The following is a 17,879-nucleotide window of genomic DNA, read 5'->3' on the forward strand; positions in this document are numbered from 1 at the left end:
ACCATCTTGGTGTCTATGACCCTTTGCAAACCACTTCTCCTTGCAGAAGCTCAGCTATGAGTCTCTAAAGTTGGGATAATGATCAATAGCACCTACTCTTACGTGACTGTGGCAAGGATTGATCCATTTTTATGAAGGAGGCTAGTTCCCTAGTGAACCAGCAACTCCTCCCTCTTCTTTGATGGTTCTTGCTCCAATCTCTGACATCAAAGGTGGAAGTCCTCTAGGGTATGTCCCTGGGGCTCCTTCCTCCCCCTAAATGAACTTATCTACTTTTGTGCATTATTGTCCCCTTAAAGTAAAATTTCTTAGACAAGTTGACTAAATGCATGTCAACATTTAATATTCATTAATGTTGGAATCAGCCAAAAGATGGTCTGCCAGGTGAAACAATGTACTGGGGTGTTTGCACAAGTAGCTGGCCTGTTAAATGCAGGTGGTTTATTTAACAGAGCTGTAATTTTGTCATAACCATAAAACTTACTCCTTTTTATCAGCTGGCATAGTTTAATATTTAGAGTATGGGTGATTTAGAACCATTTTCAACTATTAATCAGAAATAAGTAGTAATATATCTGCAAAATAAACAATAAGCAAATTGAGTTGTGTCTATTAATTAAATGAACCCAGTAACAAGATTTTATCCTCTGACAAGAAGTCAGTTAGCACATAGGCCCCAAACTATCTCAATGAAGTCAGCTCCCAGAGGCATAAGGTCTTGCTTTTTCTTAAGAAGTTAGCAGTGAATTTCTCCAAAACAAAACAAAGATGCTGAACACAAAGTTGCTTAATTCTTAGTTTGCACATTTTTTTCTTCTTAATTCTTCCTTTTGGCAGAGGCAAATGTAAATGTTTGTGACTTCATTTTCAGACACAGACAACTCCCAAAGTTACAGCTCTAACTTAGACATCTCTGATGAATGTTAGATACTCCATCTAGATACACCATTTCCATTTGCTTGTCTAAACATATTGCGTTCCAAAACCAAATTCATGACTTCTCTCTGCAAATATGCTCTGCCTGCAATCTGCCCCATCTCAATAAAAAATGGCAATTCCATCCTACCTTTTGCTCTGGTCCAAACCCTTGCAGACAGCCTCACCTCCTTTCTCTCTCATATCCCACTTTTAACCCACAGCTCTACTTTCACATTACATCCTGAATCTAAACACATCTCAACGATTCTGCTATGGCACCCTCCTCCAAGCTACCATCATTTCTCAGCTTACTTATTGCAACAAACTCCTGACAGGTCCCCTGATTTATCCTACCTTCTGTTTTCAAGACAGAAGCCAGGATGGTTCTTTAAGATACAAGTATGATAACTCCATTCGTGTGCTCTAAACCTTCCATTGGTTTTTAAAAAATCTCATTTAGAGTGAATGCCAAGGTTCTTGCAATAGTCTAGAAAAGTCCCTTGTTATCTCTGTCCTCATCTCCAACTCCACACTCCTTCAGTCACTCTGCTGTTCACACTGGCCTCTTGCCACCAACACAGCTAATGGCTTCTGCCTCAGAGTAGTACCGCTACTTTTCCCCTCTCACCAGAACATTTTTACTCTAGGGACACATACGGCTCACTTCCTCATCTGCTTAAGGTCTTTGAGGTTGTCCATGAGCACTTGAAAAATTACAACTTCTAATACTTCCACCTGCCTCCCTAATTCTCTTTCCTTGCTTTATTCCCCTCTTCCCCATTACGTTTACTACTGTTCTACACAGTGGCTATTTTATTGTTTGTATATTATCTGTCTCCTCCGCTAAGAATGTAACCTCCATGAAGATGGGAATATTCGTCTGTTTTGTATACTGTTATACCCTCAGCTCCTAGAACAGTGCTGGCACGTAAAAGGTGCTCAAATTAAAAAAATAAAATGAATAGCTTCAATGCATATATCTTCTAACAAGAGACTTTTATGTATTAAATTTATAGTGTCTGCCAATATTTTAAAACTAGAGGCCCAGTGCACAAATTAGTGCATGGGTGAGTTCCCTCGGCTTGGCCGACAATTGATTGGGGTGATCAGGGCCTGCAGGCTGCGGGGAGGGACCATGGAAGGTTGGCCAGCCACAGGAGGTTGGCTATGGGAGCACACTGACCACCAGGGGGCAGCTCCTGCATTGAGCATCTGCCCCCTGGTGGTCAGTGCGTGTCATAGCAATCGGTTGTTCAGTCCACTAGTCATAATGGTCACTTAGGCTTTTATATATATAAATTTATATCTACTATCTTATTACATACCTTATATTTGTTCTATTTCCCTCCCCCACCCCTCATTTTCTTCTTTCTTGATTGAGATTTCTTCTCTTTTCTTCATCCTAAATTATTTCTTTCCTTTTTTTTTTTGTTTTGTTTGGAAGATATGTGTGTTATTCCTATCTTTTAACAGTTACCCTACCATGTTTTAAAATTTAATTAAAGTATAATATACAGGAAAGGGCACAAATCATAAGCTCAACAAATTGTCCCAAATTGAATTTATTCATGTATTCAACACACATAAAACAAACAAATAAAAAAGCGATAAGTGCCAGTGTCCCACAGTGCCTTCTTGTGCTCTCTTCTAGTCACTATTCCCTCTCACAAGGGAACCACTCTCCACATTTCTAATACCAGAGGTGAATACTGCATATTTTGAACTTTATATTAATGGAATAATTTCAAATGTCCTCTTTGGTGTGTCACATTTCATTAAATATTATGTGTGTGAGAGTCATCTATATTGTTGGGTATAGTTGTAATTTGTTCATTCCTATAACTATTCCATTGTGTGAATATATTATAATTTACTTTTCCATTCTACTTTTGATGGACATATAAACTGTTTCCAGTGTAAGGCTTTTATAAAAAAAGTTCTATGAATATGCTGTATATGTCTTGTAAACATATGCCTATTGGGTATAAGAATAGGTATGGAATTGCTAGATCATAGGATATACATATATTGGACTTTAACAGACACTGCTGAACAGTTTTCCAACGTGATTATTCCAGTTTACAATGTCAGCAGCAGAGGAGAGTTCAGGTTGTTCCACAACTTCACTAATACTTGATATAGTCTTTTTAAATTTTAACTATTTTGCTGGGCATGTAGTGTTATATTGTAGGTTTTATTTGCATTTCCCTGAGACTTGAACAGCTGTATATAGTGTACTTGCCTTTTGGATAACCTCTTTGGTGAAGTGTCTCTTCACCAAAGATATTTAGAGAATTTTCCCAATTTCTCTAAATATCTTTTTTTTATTGATTTCTATTTTATATATTCTGGATACAGGATGTTTATAGAAATATAAAATATTTCCATTTTATATTTTCTGGATACAAAGATATTTATAGAACTCATATATATATATTTCTTATATGAGTCCTTTGATTTAGTCCTTTGCTCTAAATCAAGTATCTTCTACTCTGTATGCCTTTTATTCTTCATTATCTTTTGATGGCTATATCCTAGCTATTCTAACTCTTTTAAGGCTAAAGTGAATTAATATTGCTACTCTCAATCAAAAACCTTAGAAGGTTTCAACTTTGATCACCCTCCCAATGTATGTACTATTAATGTCACTATTGGCACTAATATTGTTTTATTTGGTGAATACTTTTGCTCAGCTTTCTTTCTTGCATCCAGAATTCTCTATGTGGGATTATCTTCCTTCTGCCTGAAGTACATACTTTAGAAATTCTTTTTATTTTTTTCAATCAGAGGAGAAATACATTTTTTCAAAAGAGGCTTACTTGAATAGGAATATTAAAAAACACTCACTTGTATTTTTTCAAACTTTTCTGTTTCATACCTACTCTCCTCAACTAAGCATTTTGTGCTGCTCATCATAAGAATTGCATAAACTTATTAAGGGGTTCAGCAGCCCCCTTTGTGCTTTAGTGGAATGTTTGGATTACTCAGAAAAATCTTCTTCAGCTGTTTTCATCATGGCATAATCCCCGAACTTACAGGGACTCTCCCTGGACATCATGTAATTGTATGAAAAGGGCTTTTAGCCTCATATTTAGGGCTCTCATTTAACTCTTTTATTCACTTCAACTTATTTTCCTGTCTTCCACTTTCCCCCTATACTCTAAATAATTCTATTATTTCACACCTTAAGGCATGGTTTTTAAATTAATGCTACCTCTGTGCTTTCTCATTCACTTCATCAGATATGTCTCCCCCACCATATCTTTTATAAATGAAAAATTCTTTCATTGTGGTAAGAACACCAGAGAGCTACCATTGTAGCACTTTTGTAAGTACACAACACAGTCATCTTATCTATAGGCACAGTCTTGCTTATTCTTAAAGGGTGGATGTAATCCTTTGGGGTCTGACTTTATACTGAAGTCACCTATTATAAATTTACTCTGGGCAGGCCCTGAGGTGGGCCCCTGTACCCTGCATGCTGTGTAGTCAGAACAGGAGCTCAGGGGACTCAGAGCTCAGTAAAAACCCTCAGGGCAAAAGTAGCTTGGCACTCACTCACTTCCCAGGAGTCCTGTTGCTGCAGGTGTATAGATGCTTTCTTTTTATATCAGTTCTGTGATACTTCCATAAATTAAAAAAAATTCTTGTTTCTGTCAGGAGAGTCATATTATCTCATCTACTATATTGTCAGAAACTAAAGTTTGATTTATTCTTTCTTTCCTTTACTTACCACAGTTTTGTTAGGCAGCTGACTGCCACATTACGGAGATACAGAGAAAAATACCCAATGGTCTCTGATTTTCAATGTGCTCACAGTACGCCATGGCGGGGACACATGTACACGATGAATTATAATGTAAGCATAATATGGTTTTCCAGAAATGAAAATAAATGAAAAGAACTAACAGTTATTTAGCGTAGGAACCAGCCACTTTAGATGCAGTGACAAAACAACACTGGGAAATAAGTAGTAGCCGCCTCATTTGCACATGTGAGTAAGTAAATTTTCCAAGGTTACAGGATTTGTATATAGTGGTCCTGGGTCCAGAAATGCTCAACTTTAAAGCCTAACATGGAAACGTGGTCATTCAGTTCTGAAGTGTCATGGAAACAGGTGAAAGGAATTGTGGTCCCCGGAGCATGGGAAAGCAGAGATGGACTGAGGCAAGCGAGGCCTCAGAAGAAGTGACTTTTGACACAGACCTGAAAGGATTCACAGCACATCAGCAGAAATAAGAGAATGAGCAGAAAGGCATTTCAGACAGAGAAAAGAGATCGAGCAGAGTTACAGGAGCACTTAGCCAGTAAGCTGAGCATAGAGCAAGGGGAGTGAAGGGAAGGTGTGTGGCAGGATGAGACCTGCTAGCCTGGGGTCCTTGAGTCTATCTCATGATCACTACAAATTTATTCTTCTTACAACTCTGATTCTCACACTTTTTGAAATGTCAGTGGTTTGCTATGGCTTATTGGGCTGGAGTGGACACCTGTTTTCTTTGTCTATCCAGTATCTATTTTTATGTTTTCTTTTCTGATTAATGGCCCTCTTATTTTCCTTGGGAAATCTAGAAACTTGGTGTTAGGTCATTTTGCTAGATCTGATTCTACCCCCAGCTCCAGGGGTGAGTTTATGACCCAGCTGGATCAACCAGAGCATCAGAATCCCCATTTAAAAGGACTGGTTCAGGGATGGCATGTGGCCCAAACAGCCTGTAAGATTCAGAGCTGGGCCTTTTCTTAAAACTGTTGCGAATATGACAATTTCCAGTTTTCCTTTGGGGTTCCTAAGAGGACAGGGTCTGAGCCTGTCACTGCTAGATGCCATCTTGCCTCCACAGGGGTAGGATTTGTCTAAAAGTGGAATGACCCAGAGGGAGCAGAGCCCGGAGCAATACTGAGCCCTTTGTAGTATTGCTTGTGTCCCTGGATCCAGCTCTTCCCAGACTTTCTGCTAGGTAAGCCTCCCTTTCTTTCTTTCTTTCTTTCTTTCTTTTTTTTTTTTTTTGCTTAAGGTAGTATGATTTGATTACTGTTACTTATAATCAAATGTCTTAACTAGCATGAAGGAAAAAATGCAGCCTAAAGTAATGATATCATACTATAGCATCAGTGTATCTATTACTTGGGCCTATAAAAACAAACCCATTAGGATCTGGTAGACTAAAAAGAAGGAACATTTGCTGAGTACCTATTATGTGGCATACCTTTCAATTTAGTCTTCAAAAAACCCTTGTGAGGCCCACATTATGATCTCTTTTTATAAGTAAAGAAACCTAGCTGCAGGAATATGAAGTTACTTACCCCATGGCTAATAAGTATTAGCATCTCAGGTCTTCTGCCTCTAAGTCCAGTGCTCTTTCCACTACTGCTCAGCTGCCTCACTAGGGCAAGTTACTTGATACATAAAAGATGTTCAATAAATATTTAGAAAATGAATTAAAATCTTGGGAATGCCCCATTTTAAAATCTAATATATAAAAGGCCAGTGGACATAATGCCGTAATGCTGTAACGACCAAACGACCAGTCATCTGGAGGTGCATTGATGGGTCACGTGGCGGCGGTGAGTGGGACTCCGGGTCTCATGTGATTTTGCACACTGGGCCTCTAGTAATATCATAATGGTAAAGAGAACCAGGAAGAAATGCAACTTACATTGGCCTCGGGAGTGCCTGGCCAGCTTTGGGTCCTGGGGGCAGGCCTCTGTCTGGATGCTGTCAATCACAGTATCCTGCTCTCTGGCCAGCGGGCTCTTCATATGTCTCTGAACTTTCATCATTGGGACTTTTCCATGCGTCTCTTCATAGGAACCCACCTAAACACATGCAACAGGGAGAGTACTGAAGGGCTTTGACTTACCTGTTTAGTTCTCTGATTGCTCATGCTATTTATTAATTCCTCATAGACAGCACTTATTTATTATTTTATTTAACTCTGTCTTACTAGACTCTGAATTTCATGAGGACTCATACTGTGTCTTTTGTTCACCTCTGAATGCCCAATGAATGCTGGTCACAGGAGGCCAGCAGGATAGAATGGAGCACTGACCAGAGGCAGGTTCTTATAGATTTAATCTCACTTAATCTTCATGACACCCCATTGGGGAAATGTCCTTAGTGCTCTGGATAAAGAGTTTGGAACGTTAAATAACTGACATCTGGTCACACAGCTAGTAATATACAGAGGCAGGACTTGACCTTGTACCCCTGTGCTCTTGATCACTAAGGAATACTTGGTTCCTTTCACCTGAAATTTCATCTTTTTACCCACCATTCTTCCATTCCTACCTAACTCTTTCCAGCGTTTGTTGAACACTTACTGAAGTTGAGACAACATGCTATCCTTTGGAAATGGAGAGGTGCTACCTACACAGTAGTTTATATGCATGGAAACAATACATACAAATAATTAAGGTATAATGTGGCAAGCTTTTCACAACAATATTGCTCACTGAGATGAAACAGAGAGGAGGAGGTAAAATCTCTTGGTTTTAAGAGACAGGGTTGGGGAAGACTTCAAAGGCAGGTTTTATTAAACTGTGTTTTAAAATATAAGTAAGAGATTGATTGAGGGGCTAAAGGATCCACCTGGAAGATAAATCAGCATGAGTAAAGGCATGTGGTATTTAGTGTCCTGTGAGGATAGTATGGAGGCTACTGATAAGGGAAGCTTTGAAGGGCTAGGGGGAAAGAATAGGGGAAGATGGGAAATGAGACTAAAAAGACAAGATAGAATGGGGCTGAGTTGGGAAGGGTTCTGCATCTGAGGCAGTGTGTGGGCTTCATCTCACAGTGATAGGGAACCAGGCAGGAAAGAAACCTGTTTAGATTTGCATTCCAGAAAGATCTGGATAGATTGTGGGAAGAGACACTGGAGACAGAGGAGAATCTGAACATTTCTGGCCAGCTAAGTGTTTTCTAATGATCACATGACACAGGAGAAGGGATTACTGTCCTTCTGACCACAAGTGGACATGAGGGTTGACTATCCTATCTAATAAAGAGGGAATATGCTAATTGACCATCACTCTGTCACAAAGATGGCTGCACCCACAGCTGAGGCCAAGTTCCCATAAGGAGCCTTAACAAGCAATCAGCAGGGACCTGAGGCTATGCCCTCCCCTGCCCCCGTGGGGCTTAACAGGGGACCTCAGGCTGCACCCCCCACCCTGGCGTCAGGCTGGGGACCTCAGGCTGCACCCCCCACCCCAGTGCCAGGCCAGGGGACCTGAGGCCATGCCCCCTGCCCAGCGGGGCTTGATGGGGGACCTCAAGGTGTGCTTCCCCTCCTGGTGCTGGGCTAGGGGACCTCAGGCTGCTCCCCCCGCCCCAGCGCCAGGCTGGGGGACCTCAGGCCGTGCCCTCCACCCGGTGGGGCTTGGCGGGGGACCTCAAGGTGCGCTTCCTGTCCTGGTGCTGGGCTAGGGGACCTCAGGCCATGCCCCCCACCAGGTGGGGCTTGACAGGGGATTTCAGGCCATGCCCTCCACCCCGGCACCAGGCTAGGGGACCTCAGACCACACCCCCTGCCTGGTGGGGCTTGACAGGGGACCTCAGGCTGCACCCCCCACCCAGCGGGGCTTAATAGGGGACCTCAAGGTGCACCCCCAGTGCTGGGTTGGGGAACTCAAGCTATGCCCCCGCCCAGCAGGGCTTGATGGGGGACCTGAGGCTGCGCCCCCTCACCTGGCAGGGCTTGATGGGGGACCTCAGGCCATGCCCCCCCCCCCCCCACCCAGTGGGGCTTGACAGGGGATCTCAGGCCATGTCCCCCACCTGGCGGGGCTTGACAGAGGACCTCAAGGCATGCCCCCCACCCTGGTCTGGCCTGGGGGACCTCAGGCCATGCCCCCCATCCTGGCGCCTGAGGCTATGCCCCCTGCCCGGCAGGGCTTGACAAGGGTGGGACTGGCCAGGTCTGGATCTAGCCCAATGGGGCGGGGGTGGGGGGGGCGGCCAGGTCTGGGTCTCACACAATTTTGAGGTTCATGTGGGTGGGCGGGGACTTGATTTTGGGTCCCATGGTGTGCCCCAGACTCTGACAGGAGGAAAGTTTTCATATACATTTTATTAATTTTCTTTTGTCTCTGACACTTCTATTATAGAGAAAGGGCAAATAGCAATATTATTTCCTCTAATGAATCCCCTTTTAATGTGCATGAATTTTGTGCACTGGGCCACTAGTGATGATATATTTGAAAGTACTTGAAAAAAGCTAAAGTAACCAATAGATAAAAGGCATGGAATTTCCTGAGTTCTTGGTGGGATCTGAGCAAACTAAGAAGACAGTGTTAGGAGGGGCATTCTTTTTAGTCATATAGCCAAGAATGAGTTTTTAAATGGGAAACGTGATAAGGAAGTAGGAAAGTCAATGTTTCACACAGGTTTAGTGGCTGCCTTCTCACAGTGTAGCCCATATAAAGTAGTGCATGGATTCTCATAGGGCCTGTCTTTGGTATTGTGCCCTAGAGTCAGTTTGAATCACAGTGGATTATGTATCTACTGACTTATAGTTTGTATTTGACTCCAAAGAGCACTGCCCAGCTAGACTGCCCACCACATTTGTCTAACACATTCCAAATAACTTCTAATAATATCCAAAACTCAAATCTACTCAATGAATGTAGGAATATGTCCAACCCCCATACCTGGCTCCTGTCACATGACCAGCACTGAGAACACATCCTGCTTTTGCTCTTTAATGGTCAATACACCTTAACTAGGCTCCTCTACTGCCTTTCTCACAAGCTCCTGATTAATGCTTTCCTGACCTCTGACCTCATTTCCCATTTATGGCCCTGGCCCTGCCCCTGCCCTTGCCCTCTGCCTTAACATACAGTGCTGCTTCTCTGGCTTTGATTCCTGTCTTTCTCTTTTAAAAAATATGTTTTTATTGATTTCAGAGAGGAAGGGAGAGGAAGAGAGAGATAGAAACATCAGTAATGAGAGAGAATCATTGATTGGCTGCCTCCTGCACACCTCCTACTGGGGATTGAGCCCACAACCCGAACATGTGCCCACAAAACGAGCATGTGCTCAACCACTGAACCATACTGGCCAGGCTGGTTCCTGTCTTTCATAATTCTCTGAATTATACTGCTTTGTGATACTCTGTAAACACCCAACCTGGTCCAGCCCTATCCTAGGCCGACACATTAGCTCAGGCTAACACCACCAACAAGCTGATACATCCAATCCCTGCAGAAGAACCTGAGATAATTTGATATTATAAGGTTTCTATATAGGTAGATATTATACAGATATATAGAATTTTTTTTAAGCACTAGTAGTAGCCCTGGTGGAATCTATTGTTTAAGCCTCCAATCACACTGCTTTAGAGGGAGTACTGTTAACTGGATATCAATACACACACATATAAAGTATTTAGTATTAATAAACTATCAACCAACCAATCAATAGACAGCAATAATACATTTCATTTTTATGGTAGCTTATGGCTTACAAAGCACTTCCATGTACATTATTTCATCTTATCATCATGACTGAGGGTAGGAATGGGGATGGTGATGATAGTCTCATTTTACAGATGAGATGACAGAGCTTAGAGACAAAGAGCACAGAATCCTCCCTCCAGGCATGTGCAAGTGCATGGTTGGCACCTGAGCATCTCTGTGTCTTGCCCACTGGGTGCCTTGCTGGACTCACACCAGCCCCACCCTACTGCAAAGGCCTGCATGGGGCTACTCAGTGGAAAATCCCAGGCTGGAGCTCAGTGTTGTTGTCACGTTCCTATCTTTGGTAAAATGCCTTCAAACCCCACTGCAATCTTCTGACTCTGTCTGAGAACTGCATGCCTCACTCTCTAAAAAGTCACCCCATGAATGGATCATATGACACAGCTGTAGTGTACTGTTGGGCTACAGCCCTGGAACACAGATACCTTGCAAATAAGGTCTGGATGTAGATCCTTTTCTGTTTTCTGAGGTTCCACCTCATGTGGCTCTTTTTCCTTTATTTTTTTATCTTGATCTTCACATTGAGGGCTGAAATGTGAAGAGATACCCAGGAAAAAAAGTGAAGTTTAGAGTGTTTAGAATAGTGTACCACACAATCCTAAAGAAAATGAATGGGAAAAATGAATTCAAACAGATGTCAATTCCTCTTCATTTTTTTTTTTAAGGTGAGGTGGACCAGAATCAGGCCAACCATAGACAGTTTCTCTGAGTTTCTGTCTGCTCCAATCAATGCCAGAGAAAATTTCTGCTCAAAATTGCCTAATAACTCCCCATTACCTGTAGGATAAAACATAAGTCCCATAGTAGTCTGGCCCCTACTTCTCTTTCCACCCCATTTTCCTCTGCTCCATCTTGCACTTTTGTTCTAGTCTAGACTCTGACAATCCCCCCCAACCTACCATGCTACTTTGAGCAACTCTCTCTTTTCACTTCCATTTCCTTTGTCAGACACGCCTTCCACATCTTCTATTGCTGAAACACACAGCACCCTTCTCAGTTTGTCCAAGTCAAATTACCTCTGGAATCTACCCCTGATTCTCTCCAGCAGTCATGCCTGCAACACTCTGTCCTTCCATCTCGTATTATAATGTAGTGCCTATGCATCTGTCTCCAATTCCTCTGCTTTGCCTTGTCAACTACCTAAAAATCAAGTTACAAAGAGGCAGAACTCTCTTAATCACTCCCCACTGGTGCTGTGTGACCCAGGGCAGCAAGAGCAGGGCACGGTGTTCCCAATGACATGAAGGACTGCTGCTCACCAGTATGTAGACAGCAGCTGCCCTGGAGGAGGATAGAGTCAAGGCAGAGAGTGAATGAGAAATAGGACCAAGGACAGAATGCTGGGGAGTGTCAGCATCCACGTAAGAAGTTTTGTTTCTGGCCTTATGAACTAGATGGTTCTACAACCAATTTTGATGGAAGGCAGAGAAAGAAGGGCCCTCCAATGAAAGAAGAGGTGGGCATGAAGAAGGGAGAAACATCGGAAGAGAGTGCTGTTCTGAAAGACGAGGGAGGGAAAGAGTTTTAAGGAGTTTCATTCATTCATCTAATTACTGAGCACTATTGTCCACCATTGAAGCATTTTCTGGTTTTTCTGCGATGAAAAGGGACTGTGAAATGAGGACTGGGTTCTAATCCCCACTGTCCCTTTTTCTAAAAGTCTAAGATTAACCTTCCTAAAAATCAAATTTTCTCATGTATAAATGAAAGGTCACAATGCCAATTTCCATGGTTGCCATAAGAATGAAATGTGATAAGTGTTGAAAGCCTCACATTCTTTATAGCATGCCCTCTTTTTCATCAAAGCATATGCTGAGTTAGAATCACCCAGTTCTTTTGTTCCCATTGCAATTACTGATATTTCCTCTAAAGCAAGGGTGGGGAACCATTTTTCTGCCAAGGGCCATTTAGATATTTATAACATCATTCAAAATTATCAACTTAAAAATTAGCCTGCCATATTTGGTCAAACACTTAAGTCATTCCTAATGTCTTGGCAGGGCCAGACCAAATGATTTTGGGGACCTTATACGGCCCTCGGGCTGGACGTTCCCCACCCCTGCTCTAAAGCATTTACCTGCCTTATTGATGTATATGTGCTTTGTAATCCATCTTCCTCCACCCATGCCTTGTACAGGAGTTTCCACACATTTAATATTGTGATTTACAGGAATAATATTGTGGGGGAGAGGGTGCATTATTCCTGCTTTGAAACTCTTTCATGGTTCTCCCTATCAGACAAAGCCTAAATTCGTGCCATCCAGTACAGTGGCCACAGTCTAATTACTGTGTTCAAACTGAGCTGGGCCAGGAACACCAAGAACAAGGAAACATGGGCCTTGCCCACAAGGAGCTCACAGAAAGAGGGTGGGCAGGAGGGTGAGAATCAACAGGCATGCTAACAAACAGAATACACAGTGACACTAGTGCGAACTCATGTGTACCTTACAGTGGTACCACAGGGAAGGGACTGTTACCTCTCCCTGGAGGAGGGGAATCAAGGAAGGCTTCTTGTAGGAGGGACATTTGATGGTCAGTAGAAGTTTGCCAGACCATTAAGTTGGTGCGAGTTAATTAAATGGGCAAAGGCAAAGGGACTTGAGACAGCATGGTGCACTTGGGAAATGTTGAATTCTTGGGGATTCCCGTGATAGTTCCATGCCTGCTGGATTGTGTGACACTTCCTCTAATCCAGGAATCTCTGAGGAGAGTGGCGAGGCCTCCATAAATGCTAAAGTCCCAGTGGCTCGAAAATGGCTCCCATGTGCTGGGGACTCAGTACGTGTTTGCTGAGTGAGAGCAGCATGGGCTGGAGCAAGGTGAGAGGAACGGGTCCCTGAGCACCTTCTCTGCACCAGGTGCCTGGCCAGGCCCGGGGGTGCTGAGCCAGGTCGGGCACTGGAATCAGAGCTGTGCCATGGGGGATACTATTTCAGTTGTCAGGGGCTGGATTACTCCCTTTCCTTTTGAAGATAAAACTCACCTATGTTCTTGGTGGAGAAAACTCTTCCAAGGCTGAAAGTGAAGAGGAAAATGGTCATTTTCATAAACCTACCCTCACCAACCAGGTCTCTGCTTGGTTACAGATCATTAGAGACCAGACTGCAAGGAGAGGTGGGTGAGATCTCGGCACAAGCAAATGTAGACACTGACAACAGAAACTTCCACGAACTGTTCCCAGTGGATCTGAAGGTCAACCCGAAAAGAAAACAAGCATTTCTGAAGTGACAGCATATGGCAGCGGTAATGTATGATTTCACTTAGAAAAATAAACAGTTTGCTGCATACCTTTCCAGGAATGCATCTGTAGAATAGAAAGCTTTTAAATCATATGAAGAAGTACAAATTTGTAATATTTGAGCAATACAGTATTTCAGTGGACAAATTGGTGAGTGTGCAGGTCATGCTGGGAATTCTCCTGCGCTGATCACGCACCCAGTGATCCAAATTCAGCTCTCCCGTGGTCTGGGTTTGACTCCATTAAAACTATGTCCCACTGATGACAGCACAGCCCCTCATGTATTTACTCATCACAGCACTGGAGCCATTCCATATTTGGAATCTAGCTAAGAACCGGAAGAAAATAGAGACTATCTCAGCATCCAAAATGCTGCTACATAGTCCAGGCCCAGCAGCTCAGCATGCCCGGGCCTCCATTCAGGGCCCACTGGTTTCTCTTTCCTATATCATATAGCCACTTGGATGGCAGCACTGGTAGGACCAGGGAGACGGACCTCATCTCAGATCTCTGCCCCTCCGGGCCCCGAGTTCTCACCTGTAGAGTGGAAGCAGTGTACCCGCTCACCAGTGATGCTGTGGATGAAGCCCTACCATGTACGCACCAGTGCCTGGCACACACAGACCTGGTCCATACCCGCCTGAGCACATGAGGGACTCACTGATAGACACGAGATAGTGAGAGTAGAAAGAAATGACAATTGTCAGAAAACGATGACAGCACAAACTTGTGGTGGTTTGTGTGACGGCAACCGGTCTGCGCACCTGCAGGGGCCCAAGAGCGTCTCTCAAGGAGGAGCGTGGACTGTGCCCACTCAGCCCCCTGTGCTCCCGTCACCAGGAAAGGGTGACAGCAGTTTCTAGCCACCAGGAGAGAAAATCCTAAGATGACCATAAACATGTCTGAAGGCTGAAAGTTTTAGTTAAAAAGGAAGAATACATTCACGCTGCTTTAGTTTGTGAGGGAAACAATTTGGTCCTTCGGAGAGCGTACTGCACAGAGAAGCTGATTATTTGCCCACGTTGCCAAGTAAGGGAAGCATTTTAATAGAATGCTTCTGCCCACGCTAGTAGGAATAATAATCACCTAGAGTTTTCTAGCCACAGATCAGCAGTCCTTTCCAGTAAGCCCAGAAAACTGGAGCAGAAAGTTAAAGGCTCTAGTGGTACCCAGTGAGAAAAAAGTAGAACCCTAACAGACCCAGTCACAGCGTTAGGTGAGTGCCTACTGTGTGCCAGCTGCAGTGCTGGGTGCTTACCTCCTCTGTCTCACTTAGTTCTTGCAGCAGTTCAGTGAGACATGTACTGGGCCCCTTCTGCACTGACATCTGCCACTGCAGGTGTGGTAACCACAGGCACGCACTCCCTGCCCTCTTGGAGAACATACCATTTTACAGAAGATACAATGGGAGCTGGGAGAGATCATATGCATGGACCAGACTCCAGGCACTGGCTCTTAAACTGTGTATCTGAATTTACCTTATAGTCATTCTCACAACGATCCCAGAGGTGGTATTTCTGTTACCTCTATTCTACAGGTGAGGAAATGGAGGCTCAGGCTGCACAGCCAGCAGCTGGGATCGAGGCCAGGGATTGTGCTTGGGCCCTAATCAAGTTGCTACACTGCCTCCAAGGAGTTATCTGGTGCCATGCCTGCCAGGAGGCCAGAGGATGTGCCTTCGAGGTTTGGGCAGTCTGTGAAAGGCTGGGATGTGAAAATTTGTCTTGTGCCAAAGATATCTTCCCCCCGAAGAGAGAGTTAGTGAAAGTCAGTGGTGCTGGCGGCCAAAGATGAGGGACTGGGAGTGGATGAGGATCAGCGTTTCCCATTCCATCACACATCTTCTGTCTCTGACACGGGCTCAGGCTTCAGAACCTTATCAGCTGGAGTCTGAGCCTCAGACATCAGAGGAAAACTGACAACAAGGACCTTTTCTCCCTCCTAAACGAAACTACTTGGGAATCAACTCTGCACACTGTTTTAGTTAGAAAGTTAAGAAGAAAGAAAGTGCCAGTCGCATGACTCAGTGGTTGAGCATCAACCTATGAATCAGGAGGTCACAGTTTGATTCCTGGTCAGGGCATATGCCTGGGTTGTGGGCTTGATCCCCAGTGTGGGGTGTGCAGGAGGTAGCCGATTAGTGTTTCTCTCTCATCACTGATGTTTTTCTCTCTCTCCCTTCCTTTCTGAAATCAATAAAAATACATATCTATACATATAAAGAGGTAATATGCTAATTGTCCATTACGGTGTCCAAGTAACGACCAATTTGCATATTGACAGACCAGCAGGAGGATGCAAGCGCAGCAGGGGATGGGCGGCCGGAGGCAAGTTCCCGGGGTCTGAGGAGAGTTCCTGACAGGAGCCCAGACTGCAAAGAAGGAAGAGGAAGTGGCCACAGGGAGCTCTTCCGTTTCCCCCCCGCATGGACACCCTACCCCAGCCCCCACATCCCCAGGGGTGCGGGGAGGCTGATCGGATGGGAAGACCCAGCCTCGGGGGTAGCTGCAGCCCGAATCTCCGACTCCCGATCTCTTCCCCCGCCACCCCTGCCAGGGGTGCCCACAATAATAGCACGCTGGTGACCATCCAGCAGCGCCCCTGAGTCACCCGGGGCCCGTGGGCCCCCTCCGCTGGGGCCAGGCACGCCTCTCTTCCCTACACCTCCAGACCAGGGTGGAGGCAGGCCTGAGCGGACCCCCAGGTTCAGACCCTTCTCCCCAACAGCAGCAGCACCGTCTCCGCAGTGAAAGCCCACTAAACCTCGCTGGGGGTGTGGCTAAACCCGCCCTCCTAGCCCGCCTGGCTCTGCCCTGGCCCAGCCCCCACCCCAGCTCCAGGAGATTGGAGCCCCGCCCTGAGCAGGTACAGCTGCAAAACAGCCATGTACAATTTAAAGAATGGCACCAACGGGAAGATTTGACAGTTACTCCTCCTTCGGCCTCACTGACCCCCTAGCGCCCCCTTAATGCCCTTCCCCCTGCCAGTGCCTCTTGTAGGGACGACCACCACTACAGGGCTGCTGGCCAGAGCCCGCCCCTCCAAGGCCTGTGGAACCCTCTGCAAAGCTTCCATAGCTACAGTCCCAGGAAACATTCATGCCCTCCTCCCCTAATCAGCACCTGCTACCTGCGAGGGTACCCATGAGCTTAAAAATAACAATCCCTTCCCATTTAGATATCACTTACTTGATGAAACATTTCTAGGTTTATTAGCTCAGAACCTCATGACAACACAGTGAGGTAGGCGGAGAAGAGATTACAATTCCCATGATATATGTATTCAGAAATGAAGCTCAGAGAGGAAAAGCGTCAAGCCCAGTGGTTCCCAAGGTGCAGCACATGCCCCATGGGGGGGGGGGGGCAATTTGATCTTAAGTGGGGGAAATTCGAGAATGAGTTAACAGTGAATTTTCTGCACTTCTTTTGGTTCTAGGGGTCCTCATCTACAGCATATCCTACACAATAAAAGGCTAATATGCAAATGACCGAATGGTGGAATGACTGGTCACTATGATGCATGCTGACCACCAGGGGGCAGACACTCAATGCAGGAGCTGCCCCATGGTGGTCAGTGTGCTCCCACAGGGGGAGCACCGCTCAGCCAGAAGCCGGGCTCACGGCTGGTGAGCACAGCGGCAGTGGTGGGAGCCTCTCCCACCTCTGTGGCAATGCTAAGGATGTCCGACTGACAGCTTAGGCCCACTAAGCCGTCAGTTGGACATCTCCCCAGGGCTCCCGGACTGCAAGAGGGTGCAGGCCAGGCTGAGACATGCCCCTCTGCAAGTGCACGAATTTCGTACACCGGGCCTCTAGTATTTAAAAAAAAAGAGAGAGAGAGGAAACAATACCTTTTTGAGTTCTTCAATTCCAACTTCATAAGTTGCTAAAATAAAGATGAAAAAGAATTATTTCAAGGCAGTTCCTTATAGTACTGGTTTTGTACAGTACCCAGTGTGAAATCAATTATGCAAGACCACAGAGTTCAGTGTTCTCCACCTTCACACAGATCTCTGTGAGGCTTTGTCAAGGTGGTTTGGGAAGTTCTGGGTCAGTGACCACAGTTTTAATTTCGTGGGGATTTCCAGGATGGAATGTACAGTCAGTGAAAACATTTGAAACAATTTTGAGTTTCCTGTTTGGGTAAATACATTCCTTCCTTATGATTAAGAGAAATCACTGAAATTGAGTGGTAGCACTCAGAAGATAAACTTGAAAGGAAAAGGAAAGGGGGAAAAGAGTCAGAAACA

The 17,879-nt window shown here is 44.7% G+C and overlaps 1 protein-coding gene across 1 annotated transcript in view; it reads right to left on the minus strand.

The window, feature by feature from the left end:
* Positions 1–17,879, minus strand: part of FYB2 (FYN binding protein 2) — a 106,290-nt gene that overhangs the window by 20,268 nt on the left and 68,143 nt on the right. The window contains 4 exon segments of the mRNA XM_080654170.1: positions 6,573–6,732; positions 10,818–10,920; positions 13,376–13,407; positions 17,481–17,515. Of these exon segments, the coding sequence (XP_080510296.1) occupies positions 6,573–6,732; positions 10,818–10,920; positions 13,376–13,407; positions 17,481–17,515 (330 nt within the window).

The sequence above is a fragment of the Plecotus auritus genome, assembly GCF_963455305.1.
Source record: "Plecotus auritus genome assembly, chromosome: 2".
In the NCBI taxonomy this organism is placed as follows: Eukaryota; Metazoa; Chordata; class Mammalia; order Chiroptera; family Vespertilionidae; genus Plecotus; species Plecotus auritus.